This window comes from Phaethon aethereus, assembly GCF_964289735.1.
Source record: "Phaethon aethereus genome assembly, chromosome: 13".
Classification (NCBI taxonomy): Eukaryota; Metazoa; Chordata; class Aves; order Phaethontiformes; family Phaethontidae; genus Phaethon; species Phaethon aethereus.
The window spans coordinates 10,592,617-10,610,254 of NC_138589.1; the positions used below are offsets into that span (position 1 = coordinate 10,592,617).

General features: G+C 45.8%; 1 protein-coding gene across 1 annotated transcript in view; it reads right to left on the minus strand.

Annotated features, from left to right (window-relative positions):
- Nucleotides 1-16,527, minus strand: part of TSHZ3 (teashirt zinc finger homeobox 3) — a gene marked incomplete at its 3' end in the record, with an annotated part of 62,817 nt that extends 46,290 nt beyond the window's left edge. The window contains exon 1 of the mRNA XM_082005552.1: nt 15,984-16,527. Coding sequence (XP_081861678.1) covers nt 15,984-16,023 — 40 coding nt within the window. The 5' untranslated portion in view covers nt 16,024-16,527. The remainder of the gene's footprint in view (nt 1-15,983) is intronic.
- Between the last annotated feature and the right edge of the window lie 1,111 nt (nt 16,528-17,638).

Here is a 17,638-nt window from a genome sequence, read left to right on the forward strand (position 1 = left end):
GTTCTACCTTCTACTTTTCAAATATTCTTTCAATAAAATTTGCAACAAGTTCGGCTCAGTCAGTCCACCACGTCTCTCCATTTCACAACATAAAGTTAAGGCGGTTACCAGAATTGTACTCTTATGCACAAACTATCCAACTAATTAAATTAATATGGCACTTGCAAAGGGATTTTTGGGTTAGCCAGAAACATAGCATACATTTAACCCTAAAACAGCAGCACAGTGTATATGGGATTTTGAAGGTAAGTGAACAGGAGAAACATGGATTCAGATATTTGGGGACTCTACAGTGGTCCAGATGTCTACCTATCAGCCTTTCCTTCTCCATGGCACTAGTCCTTCCCCTCCCTTCTCCTGAAGGGGTTTCCACTCCTGCTCCTTTCTACACAATTACCCTGGACATTAGAGAGAAAGTCGTACCCTGCCTGATGGCTTGTATCCGATGATTCCCTATCTTCCAGGCCATCTGGCTCTGCTCCTGGATTATCCGGTGACGTGAGTTAGTCATCTTGCACCTGTGACAGTAAGCCCATTATCTTTTACCCCTATCATTTCTAAAGAGGTATCCTAGAAAATATGCTGAATAAAACAAGATGCTTTCCACACTTTACGTCATGTAAGTACATACAAATGTATTTCACTGCGGTGTGGCTCGGACACTGAAGGACATTCACTTAGAGAACACCAGGACATCTTCCAGGCTTCAGGCTTAGCTTGCAGAAGACTTTTCTTAAGCACACTGCTGACAAACTGAAAACTGGAGATAAGAAATATTTCTGTTTCACTGCACAGGCTTGTAGGACTGAAACCCTAAAATCACTGTGCATATGAAAGATGGAACAGCAAGCTACACTGCGAAGAATAAAAAGGGCAACTAACCTTAAAAGTGTAGAATAAAAAAGTATCTCTCATATCAGAAATCTTCAGAAGGGAACACATATTCTCAACCCTTTAAGGAGACAGCGCGCTCTGAAGACTGCGAGAAACAGCCTGGGTCTGGCAGTGCGGAGGACGGACCTGAAGCTGCAGTCGAAGAGGCTAGAACACGCCGTGTGTGTGCTGGGGGGAATGTTACATGCTTATTCGGTTCAGCCAAGCATAGGACATAGTTCAGCCAGGCACATTCCATATTATTTCCTCAAGATATTTTTCTCAGTATACAAATATCATGTAACTTGGTGGTTCCTACCGAGATACTACATTCCACCCAGCACAGCCAGTTAAACACCGGCAAACGCTCGATTATCATTTGACTGTTTAAACTCCCCTTTGCACCCTCTTCCCCCAGTTAAAGCAAAACCGTTTACTATCTGTTATCGTTTTACTATCTGACATACTCTGTCCGCTTTTCACTTCATATGAACAAAAAGGCAACCTAGCTTTAGCACGTTCAGTACCAAGGTATTTCGACTTGCTAAGCAGTTGTCTCCATACAAGTGCAAAAGCAACTCGCATTCGGGGAAGCATGAGGAAGGGGTTAGGACAGAAAAATCCTTTCACAGAGTCCAACCTCTTTCACCTGTGAACCAATAAACACTGCAAATGGGGAACAGCTATTCTGTTTTCCGTCAACACCACACATGGAAAAGAAACTAGGAAAAATCAGAGGGAGAAGACGCACCTCACTGTGATAAGCAGAGGGAAACGACTATCACCGGGAACTTCTGCCTATATTCTGCTAAGAAACCACTATCAGCCTAAACAATAGCTGCCTCTATTCCAACATGCAGCCATCTATCCGTATGTCTCTTATGCAACATTTTCTTGATGTCAGCATTATATATCCCCCCATTAGGGAACCACTGCCACAGCTCCCCTATCAGCAAATAAAACTGTGATCAGCAGATCTGAAATACAGCAAATACTTGAGAAGGTATCGGAGGTGTTGATATGTGAAAAGGCGACAAATCTGTTTCCCAGCAAAGGAAGGAAGAGCTGAATAGCCATAAACATGTCACCTCACATGCAGGCATGGCTATCCCACATTTATTTAATATACAAAAACATGGTAGAGAAAGCACTGCATATTCATCCACAAATACACGCCCATTTGCCCTGTATAGGCACAGGGCCTACACACCTATGACAAAAAATGTCAAACGGAATTCTCATTACATATAGAAGAAAAAAGAAGTTAGCCCAATTAAAAAAATACCTGCAAGCAACTCTAGACAACATCCTAACTTTACATAAAAGGGCTATGCTATTAGCCCTGGGTGACACTGACGTTGGTCACACAGTGTAACCGAGGACATTTCTAAAGCTAATCCTCGTATGTACTACCATGCTTCCACAGAGGTTTTATCACTCCTCACACAAACTTTGGTGAACATCACGTTGTGAGGAATCACTAACATGAAACGTTAATTGAGGCTACAGATCTCTCCAGGTCACCCAAGTCAACTGCAGCCCGCGCTTCCTGCTACCAGTGTCGAAGGGAACAGCTCTACGCAGCAGCTGTGTCAGACCCAGGCTTCAGATGGTACCCGCTTCCTTCTGCGCTGTCTCCTCTCCTCCTCTAAGTAAATACTGGAACGATTACAAGTGAAACAGGGTGTGAGAGCAGAAAATGTGATACAGGCTACACGCAATTAGCAGAGGAGCTGCTTTTGACATACCGCTGCAAAGAATTATGCAAATAATAATCCAAGGAATTAGCCAATGTGAAAGGGATGGGGCGTGCAATAACCGTTTGCAAGATTTTAATTCTTCAATTTTAATTCCCAATATTTCATGGCATAGATCCTTGCAAATCTTGCTGATAATCAACACTAATATCTGGGTTTGATATTGATACTGAAAATAGTGGTTTTGTTCTTCTGGCTGCAGAAACTTGAAGTTTCTTTGGCCAGTTCTAGAAATCAGAGTAAAGGAAGTATGAAACCAAAAATGAAAAAATAACAACGGGAGAGAAAGTAGCACTCACTACTCTGCCTCACTACTTAAAAAACACTTTTTCAAAAAAAAAAAAAAAAAACAAAACCTCTAATAGTGCAATCATCATGCTCATGTTCTCCTGTGATCAGTATGTCCACAGCCATCTTACCTTCTAAGCATGAACACCAAAGTTGGGAGTTTTTTGGACCACATGAGAGTACTTTGGCCAACAATCAGAAGTATGATATTCCATTCTCACAAAGACAGTTTACAGTGTTACAGCTTTGGACATGCAGCTTTTCAGCCACTATAGCATTCAAACCGTCTCCTTGATTTGCGGATGGACGGCGGTATGAGCTCTGCCTGGCTGTTTTGCAAGCATTGGGTCCATGATACTCTACAGCAGAAGTGCATTCCTCTGGACGCTTGTGCTGGGGCATACCACGCCGCATCTACTGCCAGGGTACTCAAACTCCGAGGAGTTGGAAATTAGGCTTTGCAGCACCCTTTTTATCATTCCAGCTAAAAATAATAGGATTGCTGGAAAATGGGGTTCAGGAATCAGCTCACAAGAGCCTGTTATTCCACCCGCTGACTGGAAATGAGACAGGTACTGCCGCAACACCTTTGCTATACCGAACGAAGAGCAACACCGCGGGCTGGTTGAGCTTCGCCTGCCTTGCTGATGGCAGAGCTAGGGCAACTCTGATAGCGGCTGTACAGGAGAGCGAATGAATACACTGAAAAGGTGGCCCAGAATGAAAAGGCTGGATGAAAGCCGTAGGACCCTTACTTGGACGGACTAACCGCACACTCTAGTAACTGTCGGTGAAGATAGCAAAGCTGAAAGAGGCTTAGTGCAAGCATTCAGGAGATTTGTGACAGAAAGTTAGAACTCCGTGTCAAGCCTTTCATGCAAACAATAAATATTACTTCTGCTCATAATCAGACTTTTCTCCAGCATCGTCTTTGAATGTTGAACCTTTTTCAATTAATTAAAAACTATGCACTGCAGAGTGCATATTTTATCAGCCCTCAGCTGCTTAAGTGTCTAGAAAAGACCAGGCAGTTTTTCTTTTTTCCAGGCAACCCAGAGCAAGTACTTGCAAGGGTCATATCTTTTTAATTATCTTTTCTCTCTTTGATTAATTATTCCGTCTGACAATAGCGTGTTTCTAATGCTATTCACCTGCCTTTGATGATTGACAACTTTTCTGTCTGATTCAAAGCAAACAGCTGCTGCCATGATTGCCTAGCAACCAGGATGTGATGGATGAGCCCCAAAGATGGATGGCTGCAATAAATCATGTCTCCAGCTATAAAACTGAAAAAAGGGATAAGAATAAAAGCGAACAAAAAACAAAACAAGGTTTCTTCCCATGAGTGCACTCAGCTCCTTACCAATTACACCTGAAATGGACTTTGTGTCTATTAATAGCAAAGTTTTCTAATCAGTAAGAATGCAACGATGCCATTTGTATCAAGGTGTGTTTACAATTGTTCCAGCAAATTGGCACTTGTACTTCAATTACCTACTGTGTTACACAAGTGCAAGGGTAGGAGATCAAAGTTTTACCTTCTGCTGTTGAAGGCTTTATAGAAATTACTGTATTTTTTCAGGGTTTTCTCATGATGTTGGACTTGAATGAAGTGTAGAAACTTGAATTCGTCTTACTTTTGGCACCTGAGCATATCAAAAGCAAAGTGAACTGGATTTGTAGAAGTGATAACAAACACCAGATTTCTGAAAAACTCGTTTCTATAAAACTCATATAAAGTCACTAATGGCTTTGTGAAACGTTTTAACCTAAGTGCTGTATGTTGTTTATTACACGTTGCTATATTTCCCTCTTGCTAAGAGGGCACCTCGCAATCAAAGAAAAAGTTCATGTGACAAGCAGTGTTTCAAACACACCATCCACCTGCGCAAATTCAAGACTGATTCAACAAAAAGCCATTCTCGTCTAATTTTACCTACCATTCCTATTGATCATTCGACTTTTGCACGATGTGTTAGGCAAGAAACATTCAATAGTTTTTCAACTTGGAACAAGCTTAACCAGGCTGCGTATCACACTTGCCCACAGATGTTTGCGCGCAAACACCCCATTCACTCGAGGTTTTGGCAACCTATTGCCGAAGCGGTTCTATTGCCGGGGCATCTATGTCCTGACACTCACTGCCTGTGCTTCCAAGACCTAACTGCCTATAAAAAGCTGCTTCCTTAATTCTTCCAGCAGGTGGGGGTGTCCTGGTTCCAGCAAAAGTGCTTTTCAAAGGGAAGGGATTGCCCTTGCTATTTCCGTGGGCAGACTACCCACCCCCGGGAGCAGCCTGGGCACCCGGCAGTGAACGCCGGGACTCACAGATTCACAACACTGGGTGAAGAGGGTGGGCGGAAAAGGAAAATGTGAACGCTGAAATAATTACGTTCCACAACTTTGTTTTCTTTGCAATTATGGGGCCAAAATGCAGCATGGTAGCGAAAGGAAGCTGGATTGTGCTAATCTGTTCACAAGCACATTTTTAAAGCAGGTTTTTATACTGGAACTGGCAACGTCTGACAACGCCACGCCGGAGCGGCTACAGTCCGGCTGGTATTTCAGTGTTACGTACAGCACGCATCTGTACTCATGCAAAAGGCTGCCTGTATCCTTGCACAGGCCACAGCTTTGCCTACATTCCTTACAATTATTGAAATGCTCTCACTAAAAACTTCACTCCGTCCCTGCCGGTCCCTCTCTCTGTTACACCAACACACACACGCACACACGGAAATCCAGCCCCTAAAACAACTGTAAGGCACTCCTGTAATGACCGGCTGGTATCTGGTAACAAACAATGAGAAAGCAAAGCCATCAATCACAACGTGCACGTCGAGGCCTCCATTCTGTCCCAGCTCATCCAACTCTCAAGTTACAGCTTTACACGGCAAGTCTAAATAATATTCAAAATGATAAATGGCACTATAAGCCTGATATCCATCATCAATCTTTTTTTAAGGAACATCCATCTTCAATAATGCACGTTTGAATCATGTGAAACCAAGAGCTCCCAGATTCATTTACACAACCCCCAGCAAGCTGGTGCTGCTTGAATGATACGTGTCAGCCAGTTTGTCCCAACTGCCAAACTCAAACAAATACACAAAAAAAAAAAGAGGGGGTGGAAATAAATAAAAAAAAAGGGTGTGAGAGAAAGAAAACAGGAGGGGGGAAATCTTCAGAGGGTTGAAGAAGGCGATTTAGCAGATCATATGAAAGAACGTAACCTCTTCAGTCACTCTGCCAGCTCCCCCCAGCACCGGCGCTCTGCTCTCCGCCGGCCGACCCCGCGCTCCCCGGCCCGCGCCCAGGGCAGGGGCAGCGGTGCTGGGAAGGGAGCTCCCCCGGCCCCCCCGCCTGCCTGGCAGGGCCCGCGTGATAAATGACACATGTCATTCTGTCGGGAGGGAAGGGTGGGTCAGTGATGTATGGCTCTGCTGCAAAGGAAATCGACTGTTTGGCATGGTGCGGCTATTCTCCACCAGGATTTAGTTTCAGAACTCTAAAATGAAATCCCCGACGTTTCAAGTGCACGGTTAGGGCAGGCCGACGTGCGGCCGAGGCAGCTTTCTACCCCCCCACACACTTTTTTTTTTTTTTTTTTTTTTTTTATATCCTCTCTCTGCCCTTCGGATTTCAAAAAACTGCTCCACTGACTGGAACTGCAAAAGAACACACATATATCAAAGTCTTCAATAGTTATGATCCATGATAAAATTTAAATAGGTTGAGGTTTCTATTTTTATTTATTATTGGGGGGGAAAAATGGCATGCAGGCTTGACACAAAAGCAAGATAAAAATTAGCATGTTTGAAGTAATCGTCCCACAGCTTGACATCTGCATAGTAAATTTTAAAGGAAAAAAATGTGTCAGGCAGGCATGAGCTGTTCCCTCCCTCCCCCCCTCTTTCATTAGCTCACTGGCAGGGTGGCACTTCTGAACCTCATTACTGCAGGAGGATTTATGAAGCTGAACCCAATGGCAAAGAAAAGGCATCTGTCAATAATTGTAGGGAGCTGCACTCACAGCTTTGAAATCTCATTAAGTATGCAGTTATCAGGCATAAAGATCAAAAACATTACTCAACTCCGACAGAATCTTATGGAGGAACATTAATTAGCAACAGGCCTACAGTACAAAAAAAAAAAAAAAAACCACCAGACTTCCTCTCACACCTGCCCAACCCACAAACCAAAAGAAACACTCCCCCTCCCTTCAGAAAAAAATAATTCCCAGCATCTGAGACTGATCAAGTACATGAAACAAGAGAGAGAAAAAAAAAAACCCAGTTGAGACAGTCTTGGCGGTGAAGAGAGAAAAGGAAGAAGCTGTCAAAGTTGAGAAGGATGTCAGCACTGGCCCTGATTACAAGGGCCTATACAGTTCCCAGGCCTTTTATCATCCCTGCCATCAAAAACAGACTCTGTGTCACAGATGGATGACTGATGGCTGCCAGTCTCGAGCCGCCTCGCCAAGCCTCCAGGAGGCCCCTGCTGAGATCTGGCCCTCCAGCAACAGGCTTGACCCAGCAGGAAAAGGGCTGCAGGCACCGAGCCCAGTCCCGGGGACGCTCAGCACAGCACCCTGTTCTGTTCTTCCCCAGAACAATTCAGCGAGAGGTTGGTCGGGGTTTGTTTGTTCAGCTTACAGAAGTTAAATGTAATACTTCTGCTCTCCATGCAAGGGCTGTGCATTATTTGAAAATAACACTGGCAAAAAAAAAAACCCAAAAAACCCACAAATCAAAACTCTCTTCTTTGTCCACGTTAAATGTATTTTTCTCATCTTGTTGCTAGTTTGCATTCTAACCGTGATGTGCACACTCAATTGCTTAGAAAATATGGTAGAGCGAAGTATAAATTTGGGGGGAAACATACAAATTCATAGACGAAGCTGGACCATAAAACCAAGTGACCTTTGCCGCATTAAGTATGGTGTGCAACTGATTAAGAACTATGGCCATATTAACATTTTTTCTTACAGAATCAAGGATATCAGCTACACAGCTTAACCCATTGCACATATTTTTTTCATTTCCTCTCTATCAAAAACTGTGTTTGCAAACAATAACTCAAAGCTACTTGCTAAAAAAAAAAAAAAAAAAAAAAAGGAGAGGGGAATCACCTTCCATAGTCTCTTTTCCCCACTTGGGACTACGCCTGAAAAACTCCCTCTCTAGTTACATGCTACCCTTCATACATTTTATATTTCCCATCATTTTGCGCTATGAAGAAGCTTTCCCCTGTACAACTTCATTTCTGTGTTATTTACTATGTACTGGGTTTTAATACAATGTACAAATTTGTCTCTGATTTCATGAGATATACGGTGATATCTGTGTGTCACTTGTAGCAACACTGAAGATTGGCTCCTTAATGAACTACATCTTTAATAGCGCAGAATCAGAGACGTGCGCGCGCACGTGTAAGACAAGCTGACAGTCAAAATCTTTTCAATATCTAAAATTCATTCATTTCCCAAGTAATGTAGTTTAAAATAAACGTTAGCTCTGACAAAATACAGAAGCGGAGGTTCCGCTCTATACAAGATTTTAAAAAGAATTTTACATAAAGTGTTACAATAAGGTGTTTATATTTTTTCATATGCTTACCATATTACTTTTATTATGTGTAGCATCAAAGTGATTATAGCAATTACCTCTAACAGAATTAATTATAGAACATCCCATCATTCCTAAATACATAATGCATTAGAGGTAAGCCAAAGAAAGAAAACATCTTGGCTGTGGTAACTATTGTTGGAGTAATTTTTCCTCTAAGCATAAAGGCGAAACCAAAGTAGAAAGAAATACGTAGAAACGGCGGGATAACACGGTAAAATGTTAACTACAAAACTCTGAATACAAAATACAAAGGCAGGTACATTTTTAAGAGAGATACTAACCTGCGTCAAGCTGCACTAACACAAATATCCACGTAAAAGCCATTAAAGTTTTTTAATCACGAAATATGGAAACTAGCCAATTCACCTAACCAATGTGTTAGTACATAAAGGCAAGAGCGTATGGGTGAAAGAGTTACAAGCCTTTACGTATGCAAAATAAATTCACTCAAAGCTTCATTAATATTAATTTAAATTCAGAACCCATTTACATTAAATTGTTCATTAAAAATTGCCTATTTTATGCAACTTGCATTCCGCAAAGAACACATAAGAAACTGAAACAGAGGGTTCAGTTTAATGATGGAAATATCACAAGTAAATGAAGCCGAATCATTCCAAACGAATAATAAAACAGCTCTTTCCCCTATGCTAAGGCGTTAAGTTTGGCGGGAGTTTGGCGGACGGGCCCGAAAACCGCGTCGCTTCCCCCCGCTACAGCTTGGTCGGTGCCCTTTTCACCTCCCCACCACCATACGGTCCTGCTGAAACAAGAATTATTTACGGGCAGGGCCCAAGAACCACCTCTGTGAGGACGTCCGCTAATTGCGAGCGCACCGCATCGCTCCCGAACCCGCACGGGCCGCCCGCGAGGCGCAGCGCGGCCCGGCCGTCGGGCCGCGGCCCCCGCGCGCAGGGGCGGGAGCGAAGGTAAGGCAGGCCGGGGAGGGAGAGCTCCTCCTTGGCGAGCTCCCACACCGACGCGCAGAGGGAACCCAGGCGATTCCCAGCAGCTGCTCTGCATGAAGGGGAAGAGAGTCATAATTAATAACATGTGTCCTGACAGAGTTAATTAATAATTGATAATTAAGTCTAAAATACGAACTTAGATTATTCTCGAGGAGCCGCACCTTCACTGCCCGAACGAGCCAGGTAATGGCGCTGGCAAAGAGCGCTCACATATTTTACGATCTTCTGGTAACTCCTTCCCCGCTCTCCCTCCGCCCCCGAGGAAAAAAAACCTTTGAACGTTTCCTGAGAAATACCTTAAAGTTGATGCCTGCAATGAGAAGTGCTTAAATTCTGCAGATTGGCTCTCTACCGAGATGACCAAAGCATCTTTGAGGAGCAAAACCAGGAAAATGCAGCAGGATGAATCTTGCGGTCTCTGAAATTAAGCCCTACTTATTTCAACTCTTACAGTTCTTTCTATGAAAATGCTAACAAACAATTTCCAGCTCTAACTATGTTCTATGCTGCGTTATTATACTTAAGGAACTACAGCACAATCTCTTGTGGACTATGCTTTAAATCCTTTGAGCCAATTTTCATGCCTTTTTGTTTTAATTCTGAAATCAAGAAAAAAAATCAACTGCATAAATTTTTGCAATCCTCCTGCTTTAGGTAATGACACACACACAAAAAAAAGCAACGCATCCATTGTTTAGTGGGATTTTTAAAATTAATCTAATGTCTAACTGCAAGTGCTGGAAACTAGAATTAATCTGTCTGGATAAAAAAAGGCTTACAGACATTTAAATGCATGTATCGGGACACTTTATCAACCTAACATAAAATTGTCATCTTATCTTATTATATGACTATTTTATGCACGTGTCAAAGAATTTAAAAATGAATGCCTGTCTATTCAGTCTAATTACAACTGCATATTATCTGTCTGGATGTACCAGTCCATATCATTGTTACCAAATACAATATATTGTATTCACCTTTCATTTTTAACTTAAGGCTGATAAACCACAATTTGGGCGTAACTAAATTAAAAAAAAAAAAAAACAAAAACAAAAACCCCAAACATACACAGAAGAAAAAAAAAAAAAGGGACTCAATCACCTGAGGTAGATTGTTTAGTAAATGATGCTGAAGTATTTCATAGATAAGATAACGCACAATCGCCCTGCAACTATGTTATTTTTGGTGTTGTATCATAACCATACATATACATACACTCTTACTTGACAATGCAACACTTAAGGCATCTTAATACTTGACCTACCAGCAGCACCTTGTAAATAGGGCTGTATTAAAATTTGACAATCCGTATTTGGGTTCGCTAGGAAACGGTCATGACATTGGATTAAAATATGGATTATTACACCGTAAAACTAGCAGTGCCAAGGTTTGTTCAGAAAGATAACGCATAAGGTTACTTTACATCCTGGCAAATCATTTCTTTTCATTCACTCTGTACCACCATATGTTTCTACGTAAGCGTGCATGTAGCACACTGAAAAATTTACCCCACGCTTCACCCTGAAGGTGATCTTTTCTGTATAGTTTCCACTAATCCTGGAAACAGGGCTGACAAAAAGGACCCACTCTAATCCTGCTAACTCACCCTAGCTTCACTGCATTCCCCATAACCCTGCAGCAGTCACAATTCATTCTAATCACTTTACAAAACAATCTTTAGTAAAAAGAGGAAAAATGCAGACTTGTAAGCCAATTTAAGAAATAACTGCTGATACATCAGTTATTGACTATTTCACTCCTGCTCATGATAGTGCTCAAGGCAAAAACGAGAACAAAATGACAACATCAACCGCACGCAATAAACTGTGGCCCAGGAGAGCACTGAAGCCCTAATTGACAGCTGTCAAGCTAATGGGAGAAATGGCAGCTGATTCTGGAAAATTCTGTTTTCCAGGCGGATATTCAGGGGAATCTATCAGGCCTTTTTATATTTATGCCCCTTTTTCTTTTTTTGCATTGTTCCTCACACTTTGCCAAAAAAAAAACCAGAGGAAAACAAGCAGAGGACAGCCATAACTAATCATTTTGTCAGCTTGCTGCTAGGAAGAATCTCTGTCCAACAGAGAAATATGTGGCAGGTTTGGAGGCAAATAACATACCAAGGGCTGACACTGCAAGTACCTTTACAGGTAGTGTACTTTATCGCTACATTTACTTTTGGGGTATGTATGTAGTTGCAAGCAATTCCCATAATTTAAAGCAAGCATTCAACTTCCTGAAGTCAGAGCTGCCTGGAAATCCGGCTGCACGACCTGCATGCCATCTTGCATCTGCGTTTCCGTGGTGCACTCCCAGCCTCGCTCCGGAGGTGCTGGTAACTAGCAAGAGCACTGAAGTCCCTGAAAAGTGGAAGTGCATCTCTGAAAAAAATCAATTTAAATGTGTTTCAGCATTCACACAGACCATGTGCACCTTTTGAATGTAAGCACTGAAGTTGTGAACAGCCCAAAAAGTATGCGGCTATCTCCAGGGTTTAAACTATACCATACAGAAAAAAATAAAAATACCCTGGGCCCAAGTTTGTTTGTTTTTTTTCCAGAGGGGAGAAAACTCAGTGTGGTTGGCTGGGTCTAAAAAAACAATAATTGTTTTTCCAATGTAAAAAAAAAAAAAAAAGTAAATTAGTTTCCAACAAATCATTCCTTCCCAATCCCTCTTCAGAAGAGCTTTATATGTATACAAAATATGTATTAAGTCATTTCTGTCAGTAGGAAGTACACTTTCTTGATCTTTTAAATAGGTTTCTAAAAAAGCTGCAAGTGAAAGCTATAATTTAAGGATAGATAATTACTGTTTGCATGAACAAGACTGGCCTCTATTAATACAGTATCTTAGCTTTCCTAGACAGTAGCCTCTGAGCAGTAAATACCTTCTTCCTTCTGACTTAAATGACAGAAGTCATTGGAGCAGCAATTCTGACCATCTTCTTGCTTTAACAGGTGAGGAATAAAACTGCGATCCCTGACTCTCCCTCCCAAATTTATCTATGGTTTTCACCTGAGTCTCAACACAAACAAACCGAAATTATCATTTTTTCAGACCCTTGATTCTCAGAGACAGCTTTAGTCTTCCACAGTGTGGTGTTAACACTTGGGCTAGACATAAAGAATTTGTGCACCTGTCTGTTATGTCTGCGAGCTCTGTGCTGCTGAGAGTTCTTTGTTGTTGTTATTCTACTCCAGACCATTAAAAGGGCCCTAATTCCTATGACATGATTATCCAGGTACCAAAGCCCATTTGTCACCTGCAGCAGAAAATTGAGTTAATGCACAACTAAAGGCAACCAGGACTGTGTAATATCAACTTGATTACATCAAACTAGCTGCAAACCTAATTCTGCTGGATGACACTGCGTGGAGCTTGTCATCTCCAATCATTAAAGCTGTCAGGAATCCATCAGGTTTACAGCTAATTAGGTGAACACTAATGAAGCTGGCAAAACAACTTTTCTTTTTTTATGGCTGAGCGGACCTTTCAGTTTGGAGAAAAAAAAATTCTCGAGTATTCTCAAGGTTGCTGGGGACTGGATTTCCTGAGTTACCAATCAGCAGACATCTTTAATTCTCCCCCCACCACCACCTTTTTTTCTCTCTCAGTACCAAGCAATCAATTTGTCATCACTCTCAGTATGCCACAAAAGCAGTCATGAACCTTATAACTTGCAGCTCTGAAGCCAAAAAGAAGGGGGGGGGGGGGGGAAAGTTCCTTCTGTCTTAAAATAAAACGCCTCATACAGCTCACTTATTTATCTTCATGCACTTATCAACAGCATAAATGTTCTTGTTTTTTCACTCTTCTCAAATAAGTAGCCCTTCAGTCATTCTACATCCCCCATATCCATTAGGCAGAGGCATTTTGATAAAGTAAAGCCAAAGCTAGTGTATGGGAAAGAATGAAAGCACTCACTCTGCCAACTTCTGATTGACCATTAAGCTATTGATGAATGTGCCTGTCAGGAGAGAGACAATTAAATCAAATATGAAACAAAGTCGTTTTGACGGGTCATTTTGATAGAGCAAAACCATTCTTCCATCTCCTATTAGTCCTGCAGTCAAGTTTTTGTAATGAATATTTCTTAACTAACCTGTTATTTCTTAGCTGGTTTTTTAGGTGTTAAAAAAAAAAAAAGCCTTTGCTTTTACTGCTATTAGAAAAAGTAACATTTCTAATGTGACCAATAAAACAGCATTTCAGTGGGAAGCAATTATGCACAATACTAAATGTTTAATGTGGCTATCGAAAAGCTAAAAGTTTAAAGAGATTACACTTCTGCTAAATATGAAAGATAGATCACACATCACGGATGATTCACTTGAGAAAGGAGGGAGAGACGGAGAGTGGTAGAGAGAGCGAAAAAGGCACCTCAGAATGTGGCTTTACTGCAGAAACACTCTCCTCCAGCCTACGGAGAGCCCCACATACAGCACAGTCGAATATGTCAAACATTTGGAAGAGCTAGATTTTGCAGAACTAAATTAACGTTACAAAATAGAATTTCCCAAGTATTAGGAAAAGTTCACCTTTTTAATTTATTTGAAAAGTGCTATTTGATGGCACGGGCCAGAAATGCAAAATATTATCGTGACGTATTTGGCTACGATATGGTTTGCTAGATCGTATCACTACGGTACTGCAAAACTTTCCAAACTTTCTGTTAGTATATGGGGTAAGACAGAAAGTCTATTTCTCTCTTTCAAAAGTTCTCGATGAATGCACGTGTATGTCAAAGCAGAGAAGAAAGGAAACGTGGACATAGTTATTTACGATTTGTATTGCTCCCTGAAGCCCTTGCCTTTTACTCAATTCAACCCACGCCACTCCGAGAAGCCGTCAGACAGCGTGGAAGCCCCATCACGTTCCTGAACGCCCGTTTTCGAACACCGCCCTACCAAGCTGCAGGACTACCTGCTTCAAGTTGTTGTGCGCACAACTCCTCGTGCACTACCAGCAGCGCTGCCGGAGCCTCCGGAAAACTTCTACGCCCGGCCTCGCTGTGCAGAGCCCTCCTTCGCAAAAGGCAGGTTCTGGTGTTACGTGCTGGTCCCCCAAACCGTCCCTGCTCCTCCGCCTAAGCCAGCCCCACGCCTCTGGAAGCCCTCGCCCATGTGGCGATGTGGCACATCCAGCCAGGAGCCCCTGAAGTTGCGCTGACAGAGAGTTGACAGGCCACATGTGACGTCACCGAGCCTGGCGTTACCATGGCAAGTGATTTATTGATGTTTATCGGGAATGAATAGATCAAAGGCAGCCAGATGACAGGCGATCAATCAGCCATCAAATCAAGGATGGCAACAGGCCAAGGAAACCTTTTCCAGCCCACATATCCCCAACTAAGGATTACTGTAAAATTATGTGGGGCTTTTTTTTTTTTTTACTGTTTTCTTTTCAATTTGGCTTTTCAAAAAAAGACTGATTAAGTTTAACAGGAGTTGACATTTCTGGCATAAGGAAAACAAAACAAACAAATAAAAAACCTCACCAGGACAAAGCCTCAAAAAGTACTTCTAAAAAGAAAAAAAGAAAAGAAGGAAATTGTAAAGGCACTATCAGAAACATTTGCCAGTCATTTGACAATGCACAGACCCTTCTCCCCCCTCCCTGGTTTCCTTTGCAGCTTCTCATCTGGACTCATAAATAAGAAATCGATAGAATTAACAGAAGAGGTTGCCAAAGAAAGTGACCAACTAGGTGGGTCTGCCTGTCCAGCAGAGACACCTCCAGTGCCGTCCAAGGGGAAGAGAGAAAAAGATAAAAGTTGAGCAAAGGAGCCAGTTCTGGGTTTGGATCTTCAAGTAACACTGCGGACCCTCCAAATCACTTCATCCCTACCACTTCATTCACAGCATGCCATGTATTTATACATATCCTATCGCTTTTTCCAGAAAAAATAATTAAAAAAAAAAAAAAAGGGTATTTTCACTGGCTTTCACAAACCGTTTGCCTGTGAGGGAAGGGGATGGAAAAGAACGAAGACTACGAGGGAGAGAAGCAAAGTACGTGCCGAAGTACAGGCTGGAAACGAACAAAATTTGCCTCCTTCCCCCACCCCCAGAGCCACACAGATCACCCGTGTGCCTGTAGTATGTGCCTGCACACACACGCCTGGCTTGCACCAAGTGGTGCCCCCAGAACTGAGCCGGGCGATGGCAGAGTTAGGAATAAATCAAAGTGGGTACCAAAGTAGGGAAAGGGCTTTCACGCGCCCCCAGCCCCTGCTACCCCAAGGAAAAAAAAAAAAAATCCCCCCCCCCCGCCACGGTGCTGTGCCTCCAGACCAAGAGTTGCTCTGCGAAATCCACGGCATGCAGCGGGCGATGGCGGGGAGAGGGGCAGGGAGGGAGCCCGGCACCGGCCGACGGGCTCAGCCCGCTGGAAGGCGGCTGTGCAAGAGACGGAGGACCGGGAGGGGAGAGGCGGGTGGCCGGGGACGGCGGCTCTCGTACCTGCTGCGCGCCGGGGCGCTTGCTGCTTCCTCCTCGGCATGCTGCGCGGCTGCGGCCGCCGGCGCCGGCGGGGGGGGGCTGCCTGGGCGCGGGGGTGGGAAGAGTTGCTTTAGCCCCAGAGATCCGGTGAGCTGCTCCAGTCGCGGCTCGAGGGCTGGGTTGGGGATATATTTTTTGTTGCTGTGCATACACGATGCCGAGGAAGAGGAGGAGGCGGCGGCGGCGGCGGAGGAGGCGGCACAGAGGAGAGGACAGCCCTGCTGCTGCTGCTGCTGCTGCTGGCAGAAGAGGGGGGAAGTTTGACAAATCGCCCCGGAGGAAGGAGGAGGGGAAGCCCCCCGAAGAGGTGTGCGGGCGGGAGGGCTGGGGAGAGCCCGCAGTCCCCCCCACCCCGCCCTGCGCCCTCGGTGCCTGGCCGGGCTGGGAGATCACGGCATAAAGACGGGGGATTTCTCGGCAGGAGCCGGCGGAGCCGCAGCCTGCGCTCTCCGCTCCCCGGCTCGGCGCTGGAGCGGCGGCGGCGGCAACAGGCGAAGCTTGAAGGGAAACGAGATGATCGCAGTGTCACTCAAACTAGCCCGCAAAGAGGGCGAGGAGAGGCAAGGGGCACCGCGCTCCCACCGCCTCCCGCCCCGGACGGCACCTTAACTCTTTGCACATCGCGCCGCCCGCCCGCCCGCCGCCGGCCGGGCACGGCCACGGCGGCGGCGAAGGGTCCGGCCGGGGCGGCGGCGGGGCGCCCCCCCCTCGCCGCGCCCCCTCCGCCGCCCAACTTCTCCCGCCGCCGCCGCTCTCCTCAGCTGCCCGCAGCGGCGCAGGGGCTCGGCCCGCCGGGCGCCCCGGGGCAGGGCAGGGCAGCTCGCCCCGCTCCCCGCCGGCAGCCCTTCCCTTTCCGCCCCCGCGCACACCCGTTCCCCGCCGGAGCCCCCCCCCGCCCCGGCCATCGCCGCCACGCCGGGGCACGGGACCCCCCCCCACCCCCTCACGCGGCGGGGAGGGCCCGGGCCCCCGCCCCCGGCGCTTGAGCCCTGTCCCCGCCGAGCCCGGCCGCCCCGCGAGGTGACAGCGGCGGCGCGGCGGCAGCCCGGGCCCCCGCCTCGCCCCGCCACCCGCCCCGGCCCCACTCACCGGCGCGCCGGGCAGCTGGCCGCCCGCCGGCACACATCCAGCCCGCCGGCTCCCACCTGGCTGGCGCCACAGCCGCCCGGGCTCCGCTTCGCGCCTGCGGGCGGGCGGGGTGGCGGGGCCGCTCCGGCCGGCGGCCGTTAACGGCGGCGTCTCCGCCGGCAGAGCCGCTGCGCCCTGCCCCGCGGTGCCGCCGGCCGGCCGGGGAGCGGGCAGCGCCCGCGCGCGCCTGGCTCTTCAGGGAAGATCACTTTTCCCTCGCTTTCCCTCTTTCGGGGGCGCTTTTTTTTTTTTCCTCTCTTTTTTTTTTTTTTTTGGTCCAAGTTCACTGGCGAGCCGCCGCGCTCAGTTCAACGAGCGCCGGCGGATCGATGTGCTGCGGGTTTGATTGTGCATCCCTGGGCGGCGGGGCCGCGCACCAGCGGGGAGGGCCGGGGCGGCGGGGGGCGCGCGGGGGCCCGTGCCGGCCTCCCGCCTCCGCCGCGCTGCGCGCCCAGGCGCGGCGGCCCCGCACCGCTCCGCACCCGCGC